Genomic DNA, 11,957 nt, shown 5'->3' with positions numbered 1-11,957 from the left:
TGTAAAAGTATTCAAAGTAAATCTAAAATACAATGAAATATTTAAGTACAATTGCATTGATGATTTGTACAGTGTGATTTTATTTGAGAACAATCGGTTAGAAAAGTCTGGTAATTGCTCATGTGAGTCAGTGTGGATGAAAAGTATGACTTCATCTCCTCTACTTCTTTCCCGCGGCATCCAAAAAATCCTTTGCTTCGTTTATCTTAGCTGCTAGGTAGGGAGATCCTCCTGTGACACACACATTGAGATTCAAGAAAGCCCAAATGAATAATCTGAATCATTGCAAACATGCTGCATGCATACATTTACAAATAATGTAATTTTCAGAAAAACAAGCCGTTTCTCAACAAGAGGGGACAACTTATAATGCAGTGTACTGTGAGACATTAAAAGGAAAATACAGGAACCAATGAGAAACTTAAGTAAGCCTTGCTTACCTCTATCTGGATGGTTCAGGGTCATCAGTTTTCTATGTGCCTCTCTGACCTTTATCTTGTTGGCTGTGGGACTGCAAGGGGAACAAAGATACAACATATTATTATAACTAAATGAATGGTGGTGGTTAAGAGTTGATCTGCTGTAATAGTATCGATACCGCTCATCGATCCGGTCTTTTAACGGTACTCTTATCGGTACTCTTATCGGTTCTTTTGGAGAGAAAAATAAGGTAAACTAACTAAACAAATTGTGAACAAAATTAACATTGCTTTTTATGTAAATTAAATACATAATATTTCACATCAAAAGAAACAACAATGCAAATCGTATTAAATATTGTGATGACAGAACTGTAAACAGAATAGCTGAACTTTAACAAAATAAATAACTCAGTTACCTCATTAACCCATGTTTGTATAATTTAGTTAACTCCATGTGTTGCTGCTAGCATAACACCTGACTATAACCTGGGGTTATAGAGCTAGAAAGACAGTCAAAAACCATGTATTTCTCCGTCTGGATGTGGTGCACTTTTGCTAAATGTTTAGACAAATTGCTCGTGTTACCGCCCTTACATGCTAAACTCTTTTGGTAACAAGCATTGTCCACATCGAGACGGGTAAAGGTTAACCACACCTTTGAGCGCGTTCTCTCCGCCATCCCCGCCGTGTGTTGCTGCATGTAGCAGCCGCGTGTGTGTAAACTACCCCGCCCCCTCGCACACAGACGGGGGAGAGAGAGATCTCTGGATTGGAAAGATCGACGCATTTTGCAGTCTTTTTTCATAAAAAGGATTACAAACGGAGTTGGCGACACTAAAACTGCAATATAATGTTTGTGTAGCATAATATATGACATATTTTTTAGATGTCTCCAGTACCGATACAAAGACCAGTAGCGTGGCGTGGGGAAAAAATGAGGGGAAGCCAATAATACGTCCTTTCTTTTGGGTCGGGGGTGTGGTGGTCAATGTAATAACGTAACCAGATGAGTGATTACAGCACCCGGTATCATTTTACACACATTTGTATCATACAGATGCAAGACTTACACACGCCTGTTATCTAACGGACAAGTCCGCACGTACTCTCCAGCCCAAACTCTAATAAGCATTCATTCACAAACTAAATCAGGAGACCTTTAACGTTTTACGTCCGATTCGCTCCTTTTTTCCTCGCTGTACACAGCTCCAGTTTGGGCATCGGCCTGTCATCAGATTGTATTTGTTGTTGCTGCTGTAGCGGAAGTTTAGTACAATTATTTTTGATTAAATACTCCAAATCTCCACCCTCCATATTAATTGCACTTGCTTCAATTGCTTGCTACTTTCTAACGGCGGTGAGAGTGGTGCAGTGACGCTATCTATCTTCTATCGATTAGATTTATGATTCGAAAATTATAAAAGTAGGGTAGACATGTGGATATTATCCAGCTGAACAAAACGTGCATTTATCTAACGGGTTCGTTTTCCACTGACCTTATTTCGAGCTATTTTCCAAAATCCTATGGGGAACTCCCATTGCCTTTTTGTCGAGGGAAACCGAGCGCAGCTTACTTCCGGGTTTTAGGACGCGTCACTGCAACACTAAATTGATGCGATTTGATTGGATTGTGAGGCAAGGGAAGCCAGACGCCTCTGGCTTCCCTTGGCATGGCCCTGACTAATCACAGGTTGGCAGGGGCATGACGTGAGCCTTGTCTGATTGGTCAATCCCTCAATTTCTTTTCACCAAGGGAAGCCAATTTCTGCTAGCCTCCTCTCGCAACAGAGAGTGCAATCTACTGTTTCACCATAACATGTAGAGGGGCGCTGTTTCACTCTTTGTTAAATACTCAATGAGAATGGGGGAGAGACGGGCCGGCAGCAACACACAGCACAGAAAAATTACCGAAACCAAACGAAGTGTTTTTATTTATTTATTAAAATTATAACTACAATCCGAAAAAACAGGGGAAGCCTGGCTTCCCTTGGCCTCCAGGACAAAACGGCACTGACAAAGACCGATAACGTCGGAGCTTTACGGTACCACGGCCTTTAATAATCCAGCCCCGTGGGCCGTGTAATACCGGGGCTCGGTACCCATCCCTATGTAATAGGGAGTTCAATTACAGACGACGGCAAACAGGTTAACATGCAGCAGCCTTTAACCCATTTGACGTACTGTAACATAACTGAGTGTCCACAAACCTGACACCTAAAACCAGGGAAGCTTCTCTCTTGGACATCTTTGGATCAAATCCACCTTTATAGTACCCTCCTCCAAAAGCCTGAAAGAAAGAAAGAAAATGTACATTTCATATCACAACATGATGGGTCTGCCAACTTTACTTACAAACAAGCTAATTAGTCAAAGGTAATGCGAGTACAAGAGATAAACAGCACATGCAGTTATTTTATTTTGCAGATAAACTGATTCTGAGCATCTCCTTACTGTTTTTGGGAAGCTCTGAATAGCCATTTTCATCTGAGGCTCCATCTGCTTCATGGCCATCATGGCATAGCGACCTGAGACAAAGAAGAGGGAAGCATGCAGTATATTTATATCGTGTGATATTAATATTCGTGAGGTCTACTATTTTTAACACTAAAACAAAAAATAAACTGTCATTTTTGAAGTCAGGCTGGGTGTTTTTTTATTCCATATGACTATCACTGTATTGCAAACGTAACAAATGATTACTATTCAATTCTTATGCATTACATCAGGAAAACAAAGAAATAGACCAAACTTTACTCATGTTGTTAGTTTTAGAAAACGATCATAATCATATTTCTAATTGTGCATATGTCACTCCGGGTTTACTGTGAATGTTTAGGGATGTGATGTGACATCAGTGTCACAGCGATATTTCTCTCATTTGTTTCATATCAATTTGATCAAGAAATGTTTCTACAACAGGTTAAAAGTAATCAGAATCCCTTTATTCGTCCCACAGAGGGGACATTTACATTTGTTACAGCAGAAAAGAGCCAAAGACAGCTTAATGTTTAACAAAGGACATGTCATGTACTGTAAGCATTTTTTATTATTGTGTTTTACTTTTAGGCTGTCTGAAGGTATGGACAGCTATCATAGCTACTATACATCACATTAAGAACGATGTACAAATGAAAGTCGGACACAAATATATAATATAAAAGATTTATTTAAGTATGCAATGTTTTGAACAGGCATCCACACAGTCTCCTACTTTGTTCGATACCTCCCTGTAAGCGTCACAATATCGACCTCTCACCCACAACCTCACATACGAGTACTGAATGTGCATCAAAGTGATCCTATGTAGGCAGATATGGCAAAAGATGAATGTAAACGACAAACGAGGCAATCAAAATGTTTATTTCCTGGTAAGTCAACAATGGGTCCTCAATGTACGAAAATAATAGAATGCCGCCAGTTGTCATGACTCTAGTTATACTGTAACACCGTCTTGTCTGCACACTTATCAAAGCATTAATTCATGGTTTTTACTAACCGGTATCAGTATGTTGTCACTTCGGCATCATTTTGAAACGTGTATTACAATTAAATCACGGTAAAATATGTTCATTTTGTTGTAGTTGGTATTTACCATAGTATTTACATAGATATAAGCCCCGAATATTCGCATTGCTCTAATCGCTCGAGTCTCACCGCGGCTGTCAGAGGGGACGGGGCTTATATCCATGCAAATACTTTGGTAGATACGATACCAACTACAACAAAATGAACATATTTTACCGTGATTTAATTGTAATACACGTTTCAAAATGATGCCGAAGTAACAACATACTGATACCGGTTAGTAAAAACCATGAATGAATGCTTTGACAAGTCTGCAGACAAGACGGCAGGCGAAAAACCTTTTAAAATGCGTGTTTTCTGAATGGAGATCGGATCGATCAGGCTAAACTAACCGTCCACACTCACAACAACGGCATACAGACATAAATTAAGTAGCAACTGTATTCACCATGACATAGACAGTCTGTGGTTTGTACATGTTTAACTTTTGTCCAATATATGGCTTCGCCCTCTAAGGCTATCGCTATTGGGTTATCCCTCTGCGCCCCCGCGCAGCACTGAAACACTTGTAGTCCACGCCCACCCGCTAGGTGGGCCCCACCCTCGGGCCTCCTTCCGGTATAAATAGGAAGGTGGACCGGCAATCTGCTCCCTCTTTTCTTCAGCAAACAGCAGTTTACTGAAGCACGAGAAAAATCATAAGCAGCAACGATCATATCCGCATGTGTCCTTCGTGCAATACAGGATATATCATGAGCTATGATTTACACCCGATATGCGCATCCTGCCTGGGGCCAGAGCACGCGGACGCGGCTCTCAGCCAGCAGATCGCATGTCCTCACTGTGTGCGTCTCCCATCATCCGACAGGAGGCAAAGGGCGGACGCTCTAGCTGCTGCGGGTGAGGAGGACGACTGGCCCATCCAGAACAGGGACGACAACCTGTTCCTGGAGGCGAGTGGGGGGCAGGAGTCGGACGACTCCTCCCCCGCCTCCATCCAGGGCTCGCCATGCGGCTCTCCCCTTCCCCCTCTTCCCCAGACGGGGGAGACGGGGTCGGAGCGAGAGTCAGAGGTGGCGGTCGAGCACGTGGTCCCCTTCTCCGTGGCCACGGCGCTACCGGCATTGGGAGGCATTATGCTGGAGCTGCCGGAGATAATCGGCAAAGCAGCAGCATGCAGAGGCCTCCCCGTTCCACGAGTACGGGAGAGGGTGGCTCTGGACGACATGGCCGGAGTATTTTCCCGGGTTCAGACGGGCAGGAGTGATCCGATCTGGCCGCGCTTCCCCGCCATTAGGCGTTACCAGGAAGGGGCAGCGGCGAACCCGAGGACCTTAAGGGCTCCGGTGGCCACCTTTGTTCCCTTCACTAAGGTGGAGGGGTTCACGGACGAGGTTTTTCCAACCACACCCGCTCTGGAACCGAGCTTAACGGCGTTTTTCGGGGTTAGACAGGCCAACTTGGTCGCCGGACGGCGCCCTATGTTGACCACCCCCAAAGACCAGTATGTCGCCCGCCAGGCTGACCGGGCGCACCAGTGTGCGTTCCAGGCGTCGGCAGCAGCGAACAACATCGCGTTGCTGACCAACTCGGTGGTGACGTTGGTCGAACGGTCCACCACCGTAGCTCCAGAGGAGGCAGAGGAGATCGCTAAGGCGGCCAGCACAGCACTCACGCTGTGCGCAGCCGTGGCAGTCTCCCAGGCCAGAATCACGGCCTGGATGACTCAGATCCAGCGCCACCTTTGGTTGCAGCAGGCAGCGGTGACAGAGCCAGCCAGGAAGGTGCTGCTGGAAGCTCCGATCAGCTCGGACGGGCTGTTCGGACCCCAGTTCCTGGCCATGGTCGAGTCCATGAAGGCGGCATCGGAGCAAGCGGAGGACATCCGCCAGCACGTCAGCTGGCTCCAGCCAGCAGGGAAGCCGCAACGGCGCCAGCAGCAGCAGCCAACCCAGCCACAGCGGCAGACGGACAGACACGCGCAACAGCCGAGGCGTCAGAGTCGTCCGTCAGCGGCGGGGGCACCGTCCTGCGCCTCCGGCCCCCCACCAGAGAGGGGGGGCAAGAAGGGAGTGAGATACTCCTGTTCGGCGTCTGCTACACGAGAGCCGCCGAAGAAGCAAAGCCGGCCATGACGGTTTGGGGGGGTGTGTGAAGGAAATAAAAAACCATTATTTCCCAACATGCTGTCTGAGTCATCGGTTACAAATGTATTTCACATATCCCCCACCCTGGGTGAACCAGCTGCCTATGACCTATCGGTTAATAGCCAGCAGAGTTCGTTACAAAAGCCTGCACTATTTAATCTATCGATTAATAAGCGGCAGAGCACAGTAACTACGCCAGCTGCCTCCAATCTGTTGATTAGTAGGCAGCAGGATTCGCTGCAGAGGCCTGATGGTTATGACTTTTCGGTTATTAAACCACAGATCTCGCGGCATTCCTCTGTCCGAGATACGCCACCTACACACAGTCACAATAAGCCCATGAGCGCTGTGGTAACGCCTCATGTGGATATCACTGCACACACACCCATCCATCCTCTGAGCGTGTACGCGCGTCATTATGAGAAGCGGAGTGAAATGCAGCGTGTGGAGGTTTCCTCACAGCCCTTTCGCTCTAGGCCCACCTTGGGTTACCTCACGGGCAGCGGCGGCGAGGGCTTTGGCGTGGCTCGTCGTCATGACAACCACAACACATCTCGAGCATGTGCGCCCGCTCTCAGAGTGTTTCTCGGAGTGGCAGCGCGTGTTTCTGATGGACAGATGGATGAGCAGGCTGACCGGGCGCACCAATGTGCGTTCCAGGCGTCAGCAGCGGCAAACAACATCGCTTTGCTGACCAACTCGGTGGGGACGTTGGTCGAGCGATCCACCACCGTGGCTCCAGAGGAGTCGGAGGAGATCGCTAAAGCGGCCAGCACGGCGCTCAAAAAAGGAGGGCACCGTCCCGCACCGACGAAGGCTGCCTATGACCTGTCGGTTAATAGCCAGCCGGGTTCGGTACAAAAGCCTGCGCTATTTAATCTATCGATTAATAAGCGGCGGAGCACAATAATTACACCAACTGCCTCCAATCTGATGATTAGTAGGCGGCATGGTTCGCGACAGATTTCTGATGGTTATGACTCTTCGGTTATTAAACCACAGACCTCGCGGCATTCTTCTGTCCGAGATACGCCACCTATACACGGTCATAATAAGCCCATGAGAGCAGTGGTAAGGCCTCATGTGGATATTACTGCAGACACCTCCATCCATCCTCTGAGCGTGTACACGTCTCATGATGCGAGGCGGAGTGATACGCAGCGTGTGGAGGCCTCCGCACAGCCCTTGGGTTGTCTCGAGGGCTTGGGAGTGGCTCGTCGTCATGACAACCACAACACATCTCGAACAGGCGCGCCCGCTGTCAGAGTGTTTCTCGGCGTGGCAGCGCCTGTGTTTGATGGACGGATGGATGCACAGGCTGATCAGCAGAGGGTACACCCTGCAGTTCGCCTCCACCCCCCCACAGTTCAAAGGGATACAGGTGACATGCCTAACATCCCGAGAACAGTGTCTTGCGCTCCAAGCAGAGCTACGGGAACTCCTGTTGAAAGAGGCTATTTCTAGGGTTCCCCAGGAGGAAGAAAATCAGGGGTATTACTCCCGCTATTTCTTATCCCGAAAAAGACAGGGGGAATGAGACCCACTTACTTCCATGTGCCATCATTCCGAAACACAGGAAATTCCTGAGGTTTTCATTCCAGGGAATAGGCCGTCTGACGTTCGGCTATTCCCTGGCTCCTCGTACTTTTTCAAAGTGTGTAGAGACGGCGCTGCAGCCGCTACACAGAGGAGGAATGAGAGTACTTTTTACCTGGACGACCTGCTGCTGCTGGCTCGCTCCAGGGAGGAAGCGGCTTTACAGACGGTACAACTCATATCGCATCTGTCAAAGCGGGGTTTCATGATCAACTGGGAAAAGAGCTGTCCTGTTCCAGCCCAGAGTATTGTTTACCTGGGGGTGGAATTGAACTCAGCCGCATGAGAGCACGACTCTCACGGCAGAGAGTGGAAACGCTGACAGCTCTCCTTCAACGTGTCATACCACGCAGCGTGGTGTCGCGGGAAAAGTCCCCACGTCCTGTCAGAGGGGGTTCCCCCGGGCAGAGTTACGTCACACATCTCGGTGTTCACAGACGCATCTCTCTCAGGGTGGGGAGGAACGTGCATGTCACATGTTTTCCACATAAATGTGCTGGAATTGATCTCCGTACGGAGAATAATTCAGCACTTTGCCCCGTTGCTGCGGAATCCGCATGTGTTGATTCGCACAGACAACAAAGCCGCGGCGGCCTACAGGGCAGGACACACACTGCCACTCATCCCCTGAGCGTGTACACGCCTCATGATGACAGCCGGAGTGAAACGCAGCGTGTGGAGGCTTCTTCGCAGCCCTTTCGCCTCACGGGAGGCTGAGTGCCCCAGCGGCAGCGCCCGCAGCGCCACGGCGTCAGGGCTCGCTGCAGAATTCTGCTAGTTTGAACCTATCGGTTAATAAACTGCAGAGCTCGCAGCATTCCTCTGTCCGAGATACGCCTCGTACACACGGCCTTAATAAACACGGCCTTAATAAACACATGAACGCCGTTATAACGCCTCGTGTGGACAGCATACACATACCTCTCATCCTCTGGGCATGTACATGATGCGCATGATGAGACGGAGTGAAATGCAGCGTGTGGAAACTCCCTCGCAGCCCTTTGCCTAAAAGTGTGAGGGGTGTCGCAGGCGTATGTCTCGGTAGAGCCCCGGAGAACATGCGCACTCCACCAGAGGAATTCCTCCTCCGCGGCTTTGCACGGAGGAATGTCAGTGGAAGATATTTGCACGGCTGCATCTTGGTCTTCCCCCTGTTCATTTATTCAATTATATTTGAGGGATGTTTCCCTTTCCTCGGACGCACCCCGTACTGGGTGTCCTGTCAGAGTGAGTGACGTCAGGGAGCCAGCTGAGCGCCTCTCTCCTGCCTCTCGGGCACACAGAGAGCGGCCTTTTCCCCTCGTAGGAGAGGGATGTTCCCCTTACTCTGATACACTTCATACGAAGTGTCTGGTTAGAGTGAGTAACGTCAGGGATCCAGCTGAGCGCTCTCCTACCTGGCTGGTGCGGAGAGAGCGGCTGTTCCCCCTCTATGATCGCAGGATAAGGTGGGACCTTCGTCTCTACTTCTCACAGCGGTCGGTATGTATTGTCCCAGCCTTCACCCCATCAGGAAAACAGGTATGTTTGCTATGTTCCAGGGACGGTGATGCGCCATTACGCATGGCACAACAGGCAGGGATGTGTTATTGAGGGTGTGTCTGTGCTTCTAGTGCTGGACGGACCCAGTGGGGCGCAGACTACATCATGCTTCGCCCTTAACCCAATAGTGATAGCCTTAGAGGGCGAAGCCATATACGAAATAGACCTGGGGTTACCTACTGTAACCCAGCTTCTATGAGTAATGGCGCAGCCCTCTAAGCGCTGGGCCCCACTGGCTCTACGAATAGCTGAAGAAAAGTTATATTGTATGGGAGCAGATTGCCGGGCCACCTTCCTATTTATACCGGAAGGAGGCCCGACGGTGGGGCCCACCTAGCGGGTGGGCGTGGACTACAAGTGTTTCAGTGCTGCGCGGGGGCGCAGAGGGATAACCCAATAGCGATAGCCTTAGAGGGCTGCGCCATTACTCATAGAAGCTGGGTTACAGTAGGTAACCTCAGTTCTCTGGCTGGCTCTGTCCAATCACAAACAAGAAGTGTTCTCCCTAAAGGAATACCCTTTCCGTATAAGTTGAAATGCTGTAGTGTTTTATGAAATGTCGTTGCGTTTTGTGAAATGTTGAAGCGTTTTCTGAAATGCTGTAGTGTTTTGTGAAATGTTGTTTTGAATTGCACTTCAGGGCCACCGCAGGTAACTAATCAAACTATAACTCTGTAATATATCCACTGTGGAACGATCTGCCCCTGTCGGCTGCCACACTGCCTGCTTTTAAATCGCTTCTTAAAACCCACCTCTTCTCCTTAGCGTATAAACATCTTTTAGAGAGTTGCTTTTAAATTGTCTATTGTTTTTACTTGTACTTGTTTTATGGTGTGTGAGCTGAGCTGAGTTACTTTTTGTATGTTTTGTTTTGTTTATTTGCCTGTACAGCACTTTGGTCTGGAGGTTTAAAATGCTATATAAATACAACTGTATTGTATTGCATTGTATATGTTACTACTGAATTAAAGCCAACTCAAAAAATGCTGCATTTTGAGAAACTGTTTATCTGGAACTTATTGTCTTCATTTCATGTTTTAAAATGATAACCTCTGTTTATCTTTTCACCAAGCTTCTATTCTAAGTGAAGCATTTACCATTACCGTTACATTATCTGTATGTTTGTCAACTTTGAATTAGTCGTTGTCTCAAGGTGAACTAATTCTAAGTTTAACTTTTCCACATTCTCTGTCAAGGTGAGTCATATACAGTATTTATCAACATGGTCTCACCTGCATATCCAGCTGCTGCCAGAGCCAGTCCCACAGCCACCATGGAACTGGCCTGGAGATAGTAGAGAAGAGTCAGAAATACATTAGCCTATGTTATTAAATTATAAGGACACACAGTACTTCTATTCACAAGCTGTCATTCCGTCGCAATATAAACAATGCCACATGACCAAGGTAACGCATGTGTCGAAGCCTATGCAGTTAACGTTCGCTACGTTTATCTTAAAATCACAATGTATTATCTCTTGCCATGCTAATGTTGTAAGCTGGTTAATCAAAGCGTTATATCAGACGTGAGCTGGGTTTGGTCACGTTGTGTTTGGTAATGCAAGTGCAAGGAAGGCTAACGTTAGCTTAGCCCTTCAGAACAAACGTTAGTTTTCTTCCGGCAGAGTCGTTATCATGCAGTTGCTTACTGACGTTCTCCCCAGTTCGTAAATAACAAGTCCAACTTACCATGTTTGTGTGTTACGTCTCGTCTCTGTTAAAGATTACGATCATAACTTTTGACCTCTCATGTTTTCGTTGCTGCATGTGTTTGTGACGGAAATAGCGGAGAACTGTCGCAAAGCGTTGACATCCGCTGTTTGCTCTCTGTCAATCCTCCCCTGGTATTCTGTCAACAATTTGAATATCCGGCCCCGCCCACGACACTATTTAATCTCCCACACCTGCACTCCAACGTTTGATAGCAAATTCTCCTTCTGAATGCAGGTTCAAGATTGGAGTTTACTTTTTTGGAGGTAATGACAACCTTATTTTATTTTTCAATGTTGTTACCTTGACAGATAGCTAAGACAGCAGTATATTTCTATGAGATTCAGCTAAAATGTGGGCACATGTTCTAATGTTAGCTAATGTTATCCTGCATGCAAACATTCACCTTTCCTCTAAAAGCTTGTGTTTTAAAATAACTGCAAACATTTGAAAGGCTACCTATCATTTGGCATACCCATGTTCTTGATATTAACATACATTGCAATGTGTCATTAAGAGGATATAAAGTTGGGGAACGTAGGACCCACCTTATTGATAATGGTATTTGTGGCTAGTTAGCTTTACCTTACTGCACTGCTAATGCTGCAACCTTCCACAAAATATTGTAAATGCTGTTATTTTACCTAAATGGCTTATGTGAGTATTTAAACTGCACCAATGCAATGCAGGCGGAGAGTTGAAATAAATAGGAAACTAATGCATGCAAATTTATTTAGCTATGTAACTTTTGTCCAACAATGTGGTCACCATTGACTTTTTAAAGGATATAGTATATAAATGCTTTAATGCATGTAGCACATTGAACAAACATACTAATAGTTAAGCTTGTGCTAACACTAGCCAAAGGCTCATTGCAGTAGCTAGCTCACAGCAGCCCATTGCTTCGGCTTGAGGATGTCTACTTTATTACAGTATTACAGTAGCAACATCTTAAAGGTCACCTATTATACATAATCCACGTTTTCACGTCTTTTATACATATATATGTGTCCCCT

The 11,957-nt window shown here is 46.9% G+C and overlaps 1 protein-coding gene across 1 annotated transcript; it reads right to left on the bottom strand.

Moving 5' to 3' along the window:
• Window positions 1-56: 56 nt before the first annotated feature.
• dnajc19 (DnaJ (Hsp40) homolog, subfamily C, member 19) lies at window positions 57-11,046 on the bottom strand. The gene is made up of 6 exons (XM_034080579.2): window positions 10,921-11,046; window positions 10,465-10,516; window positions 2,874-2,947; window positions 2,630-2,709; window positions 441-511; window positions 57-231 (listed from the first exon to the last, which is right to left on the bottom strand). The coding sequence occupies exons 1-6, from the start codon at window positions 10,921-10,923 to the stop codon at window positions 161-163; spliced, it is 351 nt and encodes a 116-aa protein (XP_033936470.1). The 5' UTR covers window positions 10,924-11,046; the 3' UTR covers window positions 57-160.
• Between the last annotated feature and the right edge of the window lie 911 nt (window positions 11,047-11,957).

This window comes from Pseudochaenichthys georgianus, chromosome 4 (assembly GCF_902827115.2).
Source record: "Pseudochaenichthys georgianus chromosome 4, fPseGeo1.2, whole genome shotgun sequence".
NCBI lineage: Eukaryota > Metazoa > Chordata > Actinopteri > Perciformes > Channichthyidae > Pseudochaenichthys > Pseudochaenichthys georgianus.
Note: the sequence above shows the minus strand (reverse complement) of the source record. Positions and strands in the feature narration are given on the sequence as shown.

Coding starts and splice junctions, on each gene's coding strand:
- dnajc19 (XM_034080579.2), bottom strand. Junction 2,948..10,464: donor GGCAGCAGCTGGATATGCAG/GTGAGACCATGT, acceptor TCTTTGTCTCAG/GTCGCTATGCCATGATGGCC. Junction 2,710..2,873: donor TTCAGAGCTTCCCAAAAACA/GTAAGGAGATGC, acceptor TCTTTCTTTCAG/GCTTTTGGAGGAGGGTACTA.